Here is an 18,116-nt window from a genome sequence, read left to right as displayed (position 1 = left end):
ATCCACCCCCTCGCTCTCTCTGTCTCTGCCCCTCCCTCACGAATGCTGCTGCGTGCGCACACCTTGTTTTGTTTTTAACCCCTTCTCAACCCTGGACGTACATTGAAAATACACGCAACCCTGACTCATAATGCAATACATTTGAGGCATTTAAGAAACCCCGCCCGGACAGCCCCGCAAAAGAGGACATGTCCGGGGAAAAGAGGACGTATGGTCAGTCTATTCTATACCTCTACTGAAAATAAGCTTGCCTGGAACATCAACGTTAAAAAACAACAACAATGGGCTGAAAGTAATTGTTACTATATTTTATAATTTTCAATTATTTCACCTTTCAAGGTTTCTTAAACCTTAAGAACTACATGTCTTCAAGTCATCACTGAGCTTGTTCCACCATTTAACTCCTAAAACTGAAAAACATTTGTATTTTATATTCCTTCTTACTTTACCTATTTCAAAAATCATTTATCCCCGTAAATGATAGTTTTCTCCTCTTAATTTAAATAGATTAAGAATACAAGCTGGAAGGCTGTTGTTCTTTACTCCAAACATAATTTCCATTGTTTTTAAAAACACAATATCTGAACATTTTAACACATTAGAACTTTCTAAATAATGGATTGGTATGTTCATAGTAGCACGCTTTGTGTATTATTCTAATGACCCTTTTTTGAAGTTGAATTATTGGCTCTGTTTGTTCTATAAACATTTCCCCAAACTTCAACACAATATGTTAAATGTGGAAAAATAAAAGAATAATATAACATATGCAGACATTTCTTATAATATATGTTCTAATATATCACCACAGATGTAGGGTGCTGTCAAAACATTACACATATTTTTTAGTGCTACCTCCTGAATTCATCTGACAAAATACAACGCCTTTCCTGTCTACAGTAAAATAAGGTAAACTAGCTGACAAATGTGTTTGATGCTTGACATTGCAATCAATAAATTCCTACTTCCAGATTATGTGGCCGCCCCTTCTGCCACTATTGCCTAGCCAGTGCAGGGGGACACCAGCAGAGCGGCGTCACAGAACGCTGCTGCAGGGACTGCTGCAATCAGCACAGCATGGAGGCTGAGCGCCCCCTACAGGAGGACATCATCACTAGCACGCCGGCCTCAGCCTTGAGCCGACTGTTGCAGCCCCTGAGAGTTGTGACCAGCCGTTCTGAAGGTGTGTTTGCATTGCCATAGAAACAGCAAACAGGAGAACATCGTTATTCATATTACGAGATCGGCGTGTAATCTCCAGGAGCGGACGACAATCTTGAGGATGGTGTGTTTGACATCATCACAGAAGAGGAAGTTAGTGGAGTCTATGATTGTGGTGGTTTTGCTAGAGCCTGCACTGCTGGGCATGGACAGCTGGAGGCAGCACAACTGTAAGTATCCCACTTCAATTGATTTCCAATATTTCTGCTAAATACCAACTTGAGAACCTTACACTTGTCCCTGAAACAACATTAAAGGCCTACTGAAATGATTTTTTTAAATTTAAACGGGAATAGCAGATCCATTCTATGTGTCATACTTGATCATTTCGCGATATTGCCATATTTTTGCTGAAAGGATTTAGTAGAGAAAATCGATGATAAAGTTCGCAACTTTTGCTCGCTGATAAAAAAAAGCCTTGCCTGTAGCGGAAGTAGCGTGACGTCACAGGAGCTAGTATTCCTCACAATTGCCCGTTGTTTACAATGGAGCGAGAGAGATTCGGAGCGAGAAAGTGACGATTACCCCATTAATTTGAGCGAGGATGAAAGATTCGTAGATGAGGAACGTTACAGTGAAGGACTTGAGAGGCAGCGATGGACGTATCTTTTTTCGCTCTGACCGTAACTTAGGTACAAGCTGGCTCATTGGATTCCACACTCTCTCCTTTTTCTATTGTAGATCACAGATTTGTATTTTAAACCACCTGGGATACTATATCCTCTTGAAAATGAGAGTCGAGAACGCGAAATGGACATTCAGTGCCTTTTATCTCCACGACAATACATCGGCGAAATGCTTTAGCTACGAGCTAACGTGATAGCATCGGGCTTTAACTGCATATAAAAACAAAAAAATAAACCTCTGACTGGAAGGATAGATAGAAAATCAACAATACTATTAAACCGTGGACATGTATATACACGGTTAATGCTTTCCAGGCTGGCGAAGGTTAACAATGCTGTGCTAACGACGCCATTGAAGCTAGCTTAGCAACTTAGCAACGGGACCTCACAGAGCTATGCTAAAAACATTAGCTCTCCACCTACGCCAGCCAGCCCTCATCTGCTCATCAACACCCGTGCTCACCTGCGTTCCAGCGATCGGCAGAAGGACGAAGGACTTCACCCGATGCGTTTAGCGGCCCGGAGACGTAGGAAGTCAAGGTGAGGTCGGCGGCTAGCGCGGTTAGCGCGGCTAGCGCTCCAACAAAGTCCTCCTGGTTGTGTTGCTGTAGTCCGCTGCTAATACACCGATCCCACCTACAACTGTCTTCTTTGCAGCCTTCATTGTTCATTAAACAAATTGCAAAAGATGTCCAGAATACTGTGGAATTATGAAATGAAAACAGAGCTTTTTGTATAGGATTCTAAGGGTACCATAACTTCCGTTACTCTGACTTCGTCACGCGCATACGTCATCATACCACGACGTTTCAGCCGGATATTTCCCGGGAAGTTTTAAATGTCACTTTATAAGTTAACCCGGCCGTATTGGCATGTGTTGCAATGTTAAGATTTCATCATTGATATATAAACTATCAGACTGCGTGGTCGCTAGTAGTGGCTTTCAGTAGGCCTTTAAAGCCATTGCAATTGCAATTTAAAGGCCCTTACAAATGCCCGACATGGACACAAGTATTATCATTTGTCATCTCATCCCATACAGAAGCAGCAGCACAAGGACGGTCGCATCAGAAGACAACCACAGAGGTGGTGCTGTGCAGGATGCTGAGATCTGCCTGCTCAAGTCTGGAGAACTCACGTAAATATTACACTTTTCTTGTTCACATGGCAGCGTCCCGTTCACATGGTCTGTGTCACATGGTTGGACTTGGACAGGAAGTTTTTGATGATAGTTGATGTCGAAATAGGAAGTGCGACTTTAATAGAGACATCAGAAGTGAAGTGAAACCAAGCCCAAATAGTGATATGCACTTTTGGGTTTTATGCATTGAATGCATCACATGCCTTGATAAACCACACTAATCCTTTGTTATTTTACTAAATATAACAATATATTTGTATTCACTTTTTAAAATCAATTAAATGTATTAAGAAAAAAATAAAAATAACCAAACACAGCACATAACTGTAAATAAACTATCACCTATCACGCAAATTTAGAGACAACTTTTTATTTAAAATATTTATATACATTCTATTTTATCATCTGACTATAAATAGCATACATTGATATATTTAATTTATATGTTTCTGTATTTTATTTAAAAAAAAGAAAGGGGTTAAAACAATGTAGTACATTTATTCATTTGTATTTATTTAGAAAAAATAAGAATGCTAAATAAATACTGTAGTGCCACATCTTAGAGGGCCGCTTATAACCTTAAATATAAGGGATGTAATTAGGGCTGCAACTAACTCATTTGATCATCGATTAATCTGTCGATTATTAATAATCAGATAAAAGAGACAACTACATTTCTATCCTTTCCAGTATTTTATTGAAAAAAACTGGCACCATTCTTATTTTGATTATTGTTTCTCAGCTGTTTGTAAATGTTGCAGTTTATAAATAAAGGTTTATTTTTAAAAAAAAAAAAGAAAAAAAGTAGCCTCTGCGCATAGCATAGATCCAACGAATCAATGACTAAATTAATCGCTAACTATTTTTTATAATCAATTTAATCGATTAGTTGTTGCAGCCCTAGATGTAGTGATACTGTATTAAAATCTTACAGTATGATATTGTCACAGTATTAAGGTCACAATATGATATTATTGTGGTATTGTAAATTAAAAAAATAAAAACTAGAATGTTAAGGACAAACACTCTTATTGTAAATAAACCTAAACCTAATGCTCAAATGTTCTAATCATATTTATTAGGGATGTAACGGAAATTAAAATGTCATGGGACAATATCGCTGTGTTAAGGCCACGGTACGATGTTGTTGTGGTATATGTCAATAAAAAAAGACTTAAACATGTTATAGTGTGTAAAGTGAAATGGGAGGAATGTTTAGGGTAAACACAGTTACTGTAATTGAACACAAACATAATAAATAAAATGTTCTAATCGTACTACAAACATGTATTTTCAAGTGCAAAGAATTTTGCAGGAACGTCTATTTTAAGCAAATATTAAAAAAAAAACGTACATTTGAGTGTCTTTAAAGTGACAATGTAAACATCAAGTATAAAACAATAATGTTCACTTTAGTGTCTTTCAACTTTTACTTTTTAAGAAGCAGTGTCCTCCACAGTAGACATGTTTATATCAGTTTGCAAAATGATGTTCCTCAGAAAAGTTAACTAACAATGTAGGAGCCTAAATGCTATTTAAGTTCATTTACTTTTTATGGAAGGTGCTTTATGTTTATTCAGCCAAAAAGGGACTATTTACTTTATTTAAATAATACGAAAATGTATATATTGCATGCTTAGAATAATTATAAGATACACTTTATTTGTAATTATTACATTTGTCTGAATAATTTGATGACGTACTATTTTATACTGCTTTAATACAGTGAAGATTACGTAACTGTTTAATTGCATGTATGGCGGAAGGATCTGTGTGGTAATATGGTTTGGACACAATGTATTATGGGTAATGGCAGTCAGGTATGGTGGAATCGAGCCACACACTTTTTTGACCTTACAGTAACAAAGAGTTAGAAAAAGTAAGAGTAACAAACTAGCTTTATTTTGCCATTCATTTGTTCCCATATCGTTATTGTTTTAAGTTTTTGAAGGATTAAGTTGATGAGTAAAAGATACAAAAGGAAGAGGAGCATCTGGAGTTTAGTTTGTTGTTGCTGCAGCAAGCGGAGCAGGAGAAAGTAGAGGAGCGTCAAGCTAAGGCTTCATTGGGAAAATACAAACAATTTTACTTTTAATATAAATAATGTTTGACTCAGCTGGCTTCAAATATATTTTCTGGGTGATGGTTTATGAGGTGGCAACTTGTCCAGGATGTATCCTGCCTTCTGCCCGACCACAGCTTGATAGGCTCCAGCCTCCTGTGACAACCAGAGAGAAAAGCGGTGGGAAATGGTTGGATGGATTGAGGACTCATCAAAAAGTTTTTCATTGTACTTGTATTTCCTGCGATGTACAGATTTCTCTGCGACGTGACGGGCTGGCTGTGCCATCTTGGAGTCGCTCGAGGTGAAAGTGGTGCGCTTTGCAGAACGCAGACTTTCTTATCAGTACTTTCTTGCCAGCCGTGACGAGCGAGAAAAAAGTAATGCCTCTCACCTAGTGAGAGGGAGTCTTAAATTGTATTCTTTATTGTCTTCAAAAATTCTTACACAGTCTTAGACCCTGGACAGATTTTGATGGAATGTCCGAAAACAACAATTCTTCTCACCTACTACGAACAGACTCCACTTCCTGCTTGCGACGTTCCACGCCCTCACCTTGCCGGTCCTGCGCTGCGCAGAGGATTTTGGGAGATGTAGTTTATGTTCGGACCCGGCCAACGCTAAAGTGCCAGAAAAAAATACATACCAAGTAGGGGTGTAACGGTACACAAAAATGTGGGTTGGGTACGTACCTCGGTTTCGAGGTCACGGTTCGGTTCATTTTCGGTACAGTAAGAAAACAACAAAATATAAATTTTTGGGTTATTTATTTACCAAATTTGCAAAATCTTCGACCAAAAATATTTTTCTTAGTGTAATATTTGATGTGAAGTAATGGGAACCTTGGATAGGTCAATAATTCATAACAACATTGACAGCTCGGCAAAAGAGGACATGTCCGGTGAAAAGAGGACGTATGGTCAGTCTATCCTAGCCCGTTAGCTGCTAGCATGCCGTGTGTTGTGCCTCGGTGTGCATTGTTTACACAATGTGCGTTACGCTACTTAATATGTCCGTGTGGAAACTCGTTCAGTACACCTCCGAACCGAACCGGAACCCCCGTACCGAAACGGTTCAATACAAATACACGTACCGTTACACCCCTAAAACCAAGTTTTTGTTAGATACCGTCGCAGTATTACTGTGAAGATTTTGAAGTGCAAAGAATAGTGCAGGAACATTAAATATTTCAAGTAAATTTAGTTGAGTGTCTTTAAAACTGCCAATATGAATATCCAGTGTAAAACAATAAGGTTCAGTTTATTGTCTTTTAACTTTTAACTTCCTGAGTTGCATCGGTCTTTGCAGTGGACATTTTGTATTCAGCTGATTCTCTGGAGGTTAGCTGACAATTTGTTATGCTGTTAATTAGGGCTGCAACAACTAATCGATTAAAATCAATTATTAAAATAGTTGGAGATTAATTTAGTCATCGATTCGTTGGATCTATGCTATGTGCATGCGCAGAGGCAACTTAATTTATTTTTATTTTTTATTTTTTATAAACCTTTATTTATAAACTGCAACATGTACAAACAGCTGAGAAACAATAATCAAAATAAGTATGGTGCCAGTATGCTGTTTTTTTTCAATAAAATACTGGAAAGGATAGAAGTGTAGTTTGTCTCTTTTATCCGATTATTAATCGATTAATCGAAGTAATAATCGACAGATTAATTGATTATCAAATTAATCGTTAGTTGCAGCCCTACTATTAATTTAAATAACTCATAAATTGATGTTTGGCTTTCTTTGTTTCACATCAAGGATATTATCCGGGTGACGGTTCAATAAGTGGCCTATTACGTTGTCAGTGGCCTAGTGGTTAGAGTGTCCGTCCTGAGATGGGTAGGTTGTGAGTTCAAACCCCCGGCCGAGTCATACCAAAGACTATAAAAATGGGAGCCATTACCTCCCTGCTTGGCACTCAGCATCAAGGGTTGGAATTGGGGGTTAAGTCACCAAAAATGATTCCCGGGCGCGGCCACCGCTGCTGCTCACTGCTGCCCACTGCTGCCCACTGCTCCCCTCACCTCCCAGGGGGTGATCAAGGGTGATGGGTCAAATGCAGAGGACAAATTTCGCCACACCTAGTGTGTGTGTGACAATCATTGCTGCTTTAACTTAACTTTACTTGTATCTTTCGTTGTAGACGTCGCGGTGTGCCGTGTTTTTTTTGCATGTCTGCGTTCCCACATGAGGATTTACGCCCCCAAAAATAACTGCTTGTCTGCTCATTCGTCAGACCGGCGAGAGGCTCCAACATGTTTTCCCTATCGTTTTTGTGTTCTTCGTAAAGCCAAAATGTGTTCATACTTCTGATTCAAACTTAGCAGAAAGTTCTCTGCTGTGTTCCTCGCACTGCGTAAGGGATCATGGGAGATGTATTTTTGTATTAGCTCCAGAAAAAGTCTACATTGACGGAAGTACTTCAAGTGCTCGTTTGATATCATCACATACCGTGGTTTTATTGCTAGCATTTTGAAACCAAAATACTGCAATATTTACATCACTGTTACATCCCTAGCAAGTATATGTTTGGAATATATGATAGTATAATAATAGTTGCATGCTCAGATAGTAATAACGTTTGAAATATATGCAATTGCATGCAGTATACATATAAACCCTGTTTCCATATGAGTTGGGAAATGGTGTTAGACGTAAATATAAACGGAATACAATGATTTGCAAATCCTTTTCAAGCCATATTCAATTGAATGCACTACAAAGACAACATATTTCATGTTCAAACTCATAAACTTTTTTTTTTTTTTCCAAATAATCATTAACTTAGAATTTCATGGCTGCAACACGTGCCAAAGTAGTTGGGAAAGGGCATGTTCACCACTGTGTTACATGGCCTTTCCTTTTAACAACACTCAGTAAAGGTTTGGGAAGTGAGGAGACACATTTTTTAAGTGGAATTCTTTCCCATTCTTGCTTGATGTACAGCTTAAGTTGTTCAACAGTCCGGGGGTCTCCCTTCTGCTATTTTAGGTGCCAAACATTTTCAATGGGAGACAGGTCTGGACTACAGGCAGGCCAGTCTAGTACCCGCACTCTTTTACTATGAAGCCACGTTGATGTAACACGTGGCTTGGCATTGTCTTGCTGAAATAAGCAGGGGCGTCCATGGTAACGTTGCTTGGATGGCAACATATGTTGCTCCAAAAGCTGTATGTACCTTTCAGCATGAATGGTGCCTTCACAGATGTGTAAGTTACCCATGTCTTGGCCACTAATACACCCCCATACCATCACACATGCTGCCTTTTACACTTTGCGCCTAGAACAATCCGGATGGTTCTTTTCCTCTTTGGTCCGGAGGACACGACGTCCACAGTTTCCAAAAACAATTTGAAATGTGGACTCGTCAGACCACAGAACACTTTTCCACTTTGTATCAGTCCATCTTAGATGAGCTCAGGCCCAGCGAAGCCGACGGCGTTTCTGGGTGTTGTTGATAAACGGTTTTCGCCTTGCATAGGAGAGTTTTAACTTGCACTTACAGATGTAGCGACCAACTGTAGTTACTGAAAGTGGGTTTCTGAAGTGTTCCTGAGCCCATGTGGTGATATCCTTTACACACTGTTGTCGCTCGTTGATGCAGTACAGCCTGAGGGATGGAAGGTCACGGGCTTAGCTGCTTACGTGCAGTGATTTCTCCACATTCTCTGAACCCTTTGATGATATTACGGAGCGTAGATGGTGAAATCCCTAAATTCCTTGCAATAGCTGCTTGAGAAAGGTTGTTCTTAAACCGTTCAACAATTTGCTCATGCATTTGTTGACAAAGTGGTGACCCTCGCCCCATCCTTGTTTGTGAATGACTGAGCATTTCATGGAATCTACTTTTATACCCAATCATGGCACCCACCTGTTCCCAATTAGCCTGTTCACCTGTGGGATGTTCCAAATAAGTGTTTGATGAGTATTCCTCAACTTTATCAGTATTTATTGCCACCTTTCCCAACTTCTTTGGCACGTGTTGCTGCCATCAAATTATAAAGTTAATGATAATTTGCAAAAAAAAATGTTTTATCAGTTTGAACATGAAATATGTTGTCTTTGTAGCATATTCAATTGAATATGGCTTGAAAAGGATTTGCAAATCATTGTATTCCGTTTATATTTACATCTAGCACCATTTCCCAACTCATATGGAAACAGGGTTTTTATTGTTGCATGCTCATAGTAATAACGTTTGAAATATATGCAATTGCATGCAGTATACATACATGTGTTTTTAGGCAGAAAGATTATGCATGATGTTGATGGACATTATTTCCAGGGTGTTGCGGGCTACATAAAGATTAGATTAAAGTACCAATGATTGAAAATGATCTGGCCCCCCGGCCCTGAGTTTGACAGCTGTGCTGTAGACTTTTAGCCATGCAGTGATTGACAAGGTGCACTGTGTCAATGCAAACTGCTTCAGGTTGGCGTCTGTCTTCACGGTGGATCACATCTCAACATTCGGCGAATCTCCCCGGGAGCTTTCCATCAAGTCCAGCTGCTACAGCACCGTCCCCATCAGCACGGGCCGCCCCGGCGCCACCGTCAGCTGGACGTTCACCTCGGAACCCAAGGGCATCTCCTTCAGCGTGGTATTCCGGGAGAGCGCGGAGACGCCACTGGAGCAGGCCAAGGTGATGCAAACCTCTGCGGTCGCTCGTACACTTTTAAACAAGTCTCTTCCTTTGTCAGGTTTTGATCCCACTGACTCGCTGTAATTCCCACAAGGAGACAATAAAAGGGGAAATGAAAGTCAGAAAGGCTGGAGAGTACACGCTCATCTTTGATAACTCCTTTTCCAGGTGCCGGAATCCCAACTTAGAGCTAAAGAGGAAGTTTCACTAGATGGAGTAACATCTATTCATGTTTTCTGTCATATAGGTTCATCTCCAAGAGAGTGATGTATCATTTGGCGGTAGACAAGCCGGCGGCGTGGTGTGACGGTGGCAACCTCCCGTGAGAGGAAGCTTGTCAAAGAAGTGTTGATACAGCAGTTAGTGCTGTCAACATGTTAAGGTACTGAAGCTCGGTCAACTTGACGTATGGCAACCTCAGGTGAGGGCACTTTAGGAACAAACAAACATGATATCGATCATCTACGAAAATAAAACTACCAATTTTACTACATCACTACACAACAATGTTGTTCCAGGATTTTTATTGTTTTAATTTAACGTATTTTGTATTGAAAAATGCTTAATCTCAGCACATTTACACCTAATCACAAAAGAAATAAGTACAAATAATGAGATGTTTGTTTATTCATCAGGAACAAAATAAATAGCCATGTCATTACTATCATACTTGCCAACCGTCCCGGTTCTACCGGGAGACTCCCGGAATTCAGCGCCTCTCCCGATAACCTCCCGGAAGAAATGTTCTCCCCGATAAACTCCCGGAATTCAGCCGGAGCTGGAGGCCACGCCCCCTCCAGCTCAATGCGGACCTGAGTGGGGACAGCCTGTTCTCACGTCCGCTTTCCCACAATATAAACAGCGTGCCTGCCCAATCCCGTTATAACTGTAGAATGATGGAGGGCGAGTTCTTGGTTTCTTATGTGGGTTTATTGTTAGGCAGTTTCATTAACGTCCTCCCAGCGCGGTAACAACACACAACAACACACGTCACGTTTTCGTCTACCGTAAAGCAGTTCGTCTGCCGCAAACAGCAATGTTGTGACACTCTTAAACAGGACAATACTGCCATCTACTGGATAGCCTCCGGAACACTGAAATTCAAGTATTTCTTTTATTTATATGTAGGGATGTCCGATAATGGCTTTTTGCCGATATCCGATATGCCGATATTGTCCAACTCTTTAATTACCGATACCGATATCAACCAATACCGATATCAACCGATATATACAGTCGTGGAATTAACACATTATTATGCCTAATTTGGACAACCAGGTATGGTGAAGATAAGGTACTTTTTAAAAAAATGAATAAAATAAAATAAGATAAATAAATTAAAAACATTTTCTTGAATAAAGAAGAAAGTAAAACAATATAAAAACAGTTACATAGAAACTAGTAATTAATGAAAATTTGTAAAATTAACTGTTAAAGGTTAGTACTATTAGTGGACCAGCAGAACGCACAATCATGTGTGCTTACGGACTGTATCCCTTGCAGACTGTATTGATATATATTGATATATAATGTAGGAAGCAGAATATTAATAACAGAAAGAAACAACCCTTTTGTGTGAATGAGTGTAAATGGGGGAGGGAGGTTTTTTGGCTTGGTGCACTAATTGTAAGTGTATCTTGTGTTTTTTATGTGGATTTAATTTAAAAAAAAAACAACAACAAAAAAAACGATACTGATAATAAAAAAAAACGATACCGATAATTTCCGATATTACATTTTAACGCATTTATCGGCCGATAATATCGGCAGACCGATATTATCGGACATCTCTATTTATATGTATAATATATATATATATATATATATATATATATATATATAGGTAGAATTCACTGAAAGTCAAGTATTTCATACATATATATATATATATACAGATATATATATATATATGTGTATGTATATATATATATATATATATATGTATATATATGTATATATATGAAATATATATGAAATACTCGAGTTGGTGAATTCTAGCTGTAAATATACTCCTCCCCTCTTAACCACGCTCCCCAGCCACGCCCCCCGCCCCCCGCCCCCAACCACACCCCCGACCACGCCCCACCCCACCCCCCACCTCCCGGAATCGGAGGTCTCAAGGTTGGCAAGTATGTTACTGTCAATCTCATGAAGGTGTGATGGCACTATCTGCAGGGGGAAAATAGTGCTGTAGCTATGATTCCAACATTCACTCAATATTTTCCAGCAGAAAGATGTTTCTAGAAGACGTAGTGTTGCGAAACTGTTCAATACTGAAGACTGTATGCCTGTAAATGTTTCTTGATCTGTACAACTTCATTTAAATGTATTTTAACTGCAGGTGTACAAAGATGGGCATGTTTAGTTGGCCTGGGCCAATAATAAAACAATCGAACAAAAAATGAAAATGAACTCGATAACTTTGCCAGCATTGATAAATTGCCATGTCCGATTGTTTGTGTGTATTTGTTTTCTTCGTCTGGCAAGATGTCACTTCAAGATATTTTTTGAAGTGCAATTTTTGTGAACATAGATTGAGTGAACTTTTTTGGGATAATAAAATGTATTGACCTTCCAATTACAATGAAAGGTATATTATTGAGAAATAAAAGTTTATAGCGTAATAATGCAGCCACTTACATTATTATTATAAACTATGATTATATTTGTGCTTAATTTAATCTCAAATCATGCTGACAATAATATTGTTTATCGGCAATAATTTGCGGGACAATATATCGTCCGGTAAAGTTTGTTATCGGCCCAGGCCTAGTTTTTAGGTCTTTTTATCAGTGCACCTAGGTTTTTGCCATTCACTGGGGTTGGATCATTTAGTTGTACTTGAAAAACGAAGATCGACTGTAATATTAGGTCAAGTTTTGACTGGTGGCTTTGCTACTGCTGTTACAATGGAGATAGTAGAAGTCCTGATACCTCTCATTACAGTAAATGCAATTTGGTTATGTTCTATCGATAATATTCATTTGTTCATATACTGTATATTTCTGTATTATCATATTAATTGTTCCATTAATCTGATAATGTAACAATTCAGCGACTTAATATTCTGTCAAATCAACGCTCTTCATCACATTGATGCATCAAAAAAAAAGCCTTTACTGTTGGAGAAATTCTTACTAATTGTATTCAAAAATGTCTTATTTTATATATACAGTGAACATATATTTCTCAATGGTTGCCTTTTATACTGTGGAAAATCTGGCAGGAAATGAGTTTGTTATGTTGCAATTACGTTCAAGAAAAGTTGAAGTTGAAGAAGCAGTTCTTCTGCAAAGCTGCTGTAACACAATGCATGTGCTTAACTGTCTCTTTGGAAACCCTACATTGACCCCAATATAAGACCTACTTTGCTAGGATTCCTCTAGTTCAGTTATTCTCAAATAGTGGGGCGATGTGTGTGACCCTGGAGAACCTTTATCAGTATCATGTTTCAAAAAGCTGTGCGCTACTAAACGTGCTCATTACCGGTAATCCTGACTTCCTCATTTTGATGAAAAAAATAAATAATCAGCGCTAATTGTTTTAATCATTTTTGTTTTGCAAGTTAAATTGTTTTACATTGAAAACCATTTTAGAAGCACTGCTCTAGCTGAAGACTGTTTTGGACCACAATCAAAGACAATCTAAGTAAGAAGAAGTTGTAGATTGAAATACAAATGTCTTAGACACCATTTTATTGATCACTCATATCTTAAAATTACAATGATGACTATTTGTTAACTTGCTAACAACCTTTGAAGCACTTTTTCAAGCCGGTGTTTGCATCTCTGTGACATGAAGAAAAGCTGTTACTCGCTTGGGCAAAAGTTGTTTCGTGTCACCTGTTAGTTTGAAGTGTACAAATTCCGGGACCCATAAATGACAGCTCGTCTTTTTCAGACTTTTTTGTAGGGAAAAAGTAGGCCTTATATTCTGGTCAAATTGGGTAAAGACTACTTGTTCGTATGTTTATCATTTCTATGCTTGTTAGCGTTAAGAATGCGCTATGAAGTCAAAGAAGGGTTTATCAAAATGTGCTTTAATTATATGTGCTAAACTCTTTTGAAGAACAAGTCCTTATGAGAATATACAGAAATGTGAGGTGCATGAATTGTGAAAACATTGGGGACAATCTACACCAAGGAATCCAAATATGTCAAACAAGTCACATGTTGACAATGACCAATATATTACTATGACAAGTGCTAGACTGTTTTGGATTGCAAGCATGGCAGCATTTAACTTGATGGAATATTGTCCGTATCACTCTTTGCATTTATCGATTTTGTGGCGAGTTCAAATAGACACATTGTGTGTCAATGCAGACATGGAAGACCCACAATGATCTTTAGACATTCTCGCTTGGTCTTTGTCCAAAGACTTCATTGAGCAGGGTGCAGGTGGATTGATTGATTGAGACTTTTATTAGTTGGTTGCACAGTGAAGTACATATTCCGTACAATTGACCACTAAATGGTAACACCCCAATAAGTTTTTGAACTTGTTTAAGTCGGGGTCCACTTAAATTGATTCATGATACAGATATATACTATCATATATACTATCATCATAATACAGTCATCACACAAGATAATCACATTGAATTATTTACATTATTTACAATCAGGGGTGTGGAGGGGGGGGGGGTAGGATCTGGACAGCAAGAGAGAGAGAGAGAGAGAGAGAGAGAGAGAGAGAGAGAGAGAGAGAGATCAGAAGGCATAAGAAAAAGTATCTGCATTTGATTGTTTACATTTGATTATTAGCAATCCTGGGAGGGTGTTAGTTTAGGGTTGTAGCTGCCTGGAGGTGAACTTTTATTGCGGTTTTGAAGGAGGATAGAGATGCCCTTTCTTTTATACCTGTTGGGAGCGCATTCCACATTGATGTGGCATAGAAAGAGAATGAGTTAAGACCTTTGTTAGATCGGAATCTGGGTTTAACGTGGTTAGTGGAGCTCCCCCTGGTGTTGTGGTTATGGCGGTCATTTACGTTAAGGAAGTAGTTTGACATGTACTTCGGTATCAGGGAGGTGTAGCGGATTTTATAGACTAGGCTCAGTGCAAGTTGTTTAACTCTGTCATCCACCTTGAGCCAGCCCACTTTGGAGAAGTGGGTAGGAGTGAGGTGTGATCTGGGGTGGAGGTCTAGAAGTAACCTGACTAGCTTGTTCTGGGATGTTTGGAGTTTAGATTTGAGGGTTTTGGAGGTGCTAGGGTACCAGGAGGTGCATGCGTAATGGAAAAAGGGTTGAACGAGAGTTCCCGCCAGAATCCTCATGGTCATTTTGTTGACCAGAGAGGAGATTCTGTCGAGAAATCTCGTTCGTTGGTTAACCTTTTTGATTACCTTGGTTGCCATTTTATCACAGGAAAGATTAGCCTCTAGAATGGAACCTAGGTAGGTGACCTCATCTTTCCTGGTGATAACAATATCACCTACTTTTATAGTGAAGTCATTGACTTTCTTAAGGTTGATGTGGGACCCAAACAGGATGGATTCCGTTTTACCCAAGTGTACGGATAGCTTGTTGATCAACCCGAGGTGGGCAAGATAGCAGCTAATAGGTCAGTTTCCAGGAAAAAGATGAGACTCTTCTTAAGCATTGTCATTGACGGTGGCGACACACCAAGTATAGTACAAATTTGCAGTGTAACGGTACTTGTAGTCATAAACTTGACTACCGAAAACACAGTGATATAGTCACACGTCTAGTATAGCGTGGGTATCGTGGCTAGCGACAGTGCCAAGGAAAGGCCAGGGATTGAAAACCTTCTTCCACCGTTAAAGTCTCCTGTTTTGGAAGACTTGGCCTCCCAAGGTGAAATTGTACAGAGAGCAGGATGCCTCCATTGTTGAGTAGAGCGACAAACTCAAACTGTTAATACTGCACCTAAACCTATGAGGAATAATTCCCACTGTTTCTCGGCATCGTTGTACTTAATGTATGATTTCATTTTGATTTGATTGAACTGCATTTTGCAGTTTTGTTTGTTTAACTTTAAAACAAAACAAACCTCTTTACACAAAACATGATCAGTTTTATGTTCTCTTACTGTCAAGTGAACCCAACTTTGACCTTAGAACCCGTGTACTGACTGAACCGTGATTATGATTTACCGTTACACCCATTATAAAAATAATGACACACTAATTGAGCATTCCTATGCTTTAGCCTTAAATGGTGACGGACACTAGAAATACCTTCACTTTGCTTGTACAACAAGCAGCTATGCCTGCCATCCAAAACACTTTGGAACCGTTCAAATGTCTGAATGATTATTTGCTAGGCAGATTGTAGTGAGTATCCGCACTACATATATATCTATATCGAAATGTTTGTCTTGTAGGGCTTTGTTCTCAATGTAAGATGTTTTTTTGTACTCACAGGTGGTGTTTTTTCCCTGTCCTTGGTAATGTTCTTTACTTACACTGGCCATAGGAATCACTTGTAAATTGTTTGTCAACAATGTTGCACTGAAAATGTTTACATACTAAATATTTATAGTAGACTGAACGCAATAAAAACAAGTTTGTGTGCTATGCATGTTTTTATCATTACAGAAATATAGCAATCAACCCATCTATGTTCTAGAGCACTTGTCCTCACTAAAGGTCACAAGTGAGCTGGAGCTTACCCTAGCTGATATTGGGTAAGTGATACAAAGTCTCACTCACATCATATTGTCAGTCTCCACAAATGACCTACACAAAGTCCACTATCTCCAAGTGGAGATTCCAACGCTTGATCTCCTGACTGTGAAGCTAACATGCTAACCACTCAGCCATCGCGTGGCATGTACCATAACTGTTACTTCCGCTGGTTATCTGGGAAAAGTCAAAACTTGTTGCTCCATAGTGAAAATAAGCTCTTAACATTTTGGACCTCGGGGCCCAACTTTTCCACTACAGTGGGTTCCAGGGCCTACTCAAATATTAACACTGAATGAGTTCTTGTCAGTCTGGTCAGTCTTACTCTTGATTTGATAATTATATCTAACTTACTTCCAGTTTACAACCTTGTCAAATGATATGAAACCATGTGTTCATTACAAAAGCAGTGAAGTTGTCATGTTGTGTAAATGGTAAATAAAAAGAGAATACAATGATTTGCAAATCCATGTCAACTTATATTCAATTGAATAGACTGCAAAGACAATATATTTCATGTTCAAACCGAGAAACCTAATTTTTTTTGCAAATAATCATGAACTTAGAACTTAAAGGCCTACTGAAAGCCACTACTAGCGACCACGCAGTCTGATAGTTTATATATCAATGATGACATCTTAACATTGCAACACATGCCAATACGGCCGGGTTAACTTATAAAGTGACATTTTAAATTTCCCGCTAAACTTCCGGTTGAAAACGTCTTTGTATGATGACGTATGCGCGTGACGTCAATCGTTGAAACAGAAGTATTCGGACACCCTTGTATCCAATACAAAAAGCTCTGTTTTCATCTCAAAATTGGTGAATCTTTTGCAATTTTTTTAATGAACAATGAAGACTGCAAAGAAGAAAGTTGTAGGTGGGATCGGTGTATTAGCGGCGGACTACAGCAACACAACCAGGAGGACTTTGACTTGGATAGCAGACGCACTATCCGACGCTAGCCGCCGACCGCATCTATGATCGGGTGAAGTCCTTCGTCGCACCGTCGATCGCTGGAACGCAGGTGAGCACGGGTGTTGATGAGCAGATGAGGGCTGGCTGGCGTAGGTGGAGGGCTAATGTTTTTATCATAGCTCTGTGAGGTCCCGTTGATAAGTTAGCTTCAATGGCGTCGTTAGCAACAGCATTGTTAATCTTCGCCAAGCTGGAAAGCATTAACCGTGTAGTTACATGTCCATGGTTTAATAGTATTGTTGATCTTCTGTCTATCCTTCCAGTCAGGGGTTTATTTCTTTTGTTTCTATCTGCATTTAAGCACGATGCTATCACGTTAGCTCCGTAGCTAAAGTGCTTCGCCGATGTATTGTCGTGGAGATAAAAGTCACTGTGAATGTCCATTTCGCGTTCTCGACTCTCATTTTCAAGAGGATATAGTATCCCAGGTGGTTTAAAATGCAAATCTGTCATCCACAATAGAAAAAGGAGAAAGTGTGGAATCCAATGAGCCAGCTTGTACCTAAGCTACGGTCAGAGCAAAAAAAGATACGTCCTGCACTGCACTCTAGTCCTTCACTCTCACGTTCCTCATCCACGAATCTTTCATCCTGGCTCAAATTAATGGGGTAATCGTTGCTTTCTCGGTCCGAATCGCTCTCGCTGCTGGTGTAAACAATAGGAAAATGTGAGGAGCCTTTCAACCTGTGATGTCACGCTACTTCCGGTACAGGCAAGGCTTTTTTATATCAGAGACCAAAAGTTGCGAACTTTATCGTTGATGTTCTCTACTAAATCCTTTC

The 18,116-nt window shown here is 39.2% G+C and overlaps 1 protein-coding gene across 6 annotated transcripts in view; it reads left to right on the top strand.

The window, feature by feature from the left end:
* Nucleotides 1–18,116, top strand: part of LOC133631484 (FYVE and coiled-coil domain-containing protein 1-like) — a 47,726-nt gene that overhangs the window by 22,846 nt on the left and 6,764 nt on the right. For 2 of the 6 annotated variants that reach the window (XR_009821473.1, XR_009821472.1), the window contains 7 exons: nucleotides 972–1,183; nucleotides 1,262–1,391; nucleotides 2,890–2,985; nucleotides 9,492–9,702; nucleotides 9,761–9,870; nucleotides 9,950–10,084; nucleotides 16,267–16,736. Coding sequence is in view for 1 of the 6 variants with exons in the window: in XM_062023716.1 (XP_061879700.1) it covers nucleotides 972–1,183; nucleotides 1,262–1,391; nucleotides 2,890–2,985; nucleotides 9,492–9,702; nucleotides 9,761–9,870; nucleotides 9,950–10,028 (838 nt within the window). In the remaining 5 variants the exon portion in view is untranslated. Of the gene's footprint in view, nucleotides 1–971; nucleotides 1,184–1,261; nucleotides 1,392–2,889; nucleotides 2,986–9,491; nucleotides 9,703–9,760; nucleotides 9,871–9,949; nucleotides 11,231–16,266; nucleotides 16,737–18,116 lie in introns of those variants that run through there. The other 4 variants (XR_009821470.1, XR_009821469.1, XR_009821471.1 and 1 more) reach the window with 3 other exon arrangements.

The sequence above is a fragment of the Entelurus aequoreus genome, linkage group LG16 (genome assembly GCF_033978785.1).
Source record: "Entelurus aequoreus isolate RoL-2023_Sb linkage group LG16, RoL_Eaeq_v1.1, whole genome shotgun sequence".
NCBI classification, from domain to species: Eukaryota; Metazoa; Chordata; class Actinopteri; order Syngnathiformes; family Syngnathidae; genus Entelurus; species Entelurus aequoreus.
The sequence above is the reverse complement of the archived record's forward strand: the minus strand, read 5'-3'. Positions and strand labels throughout refer to the sequence as shown.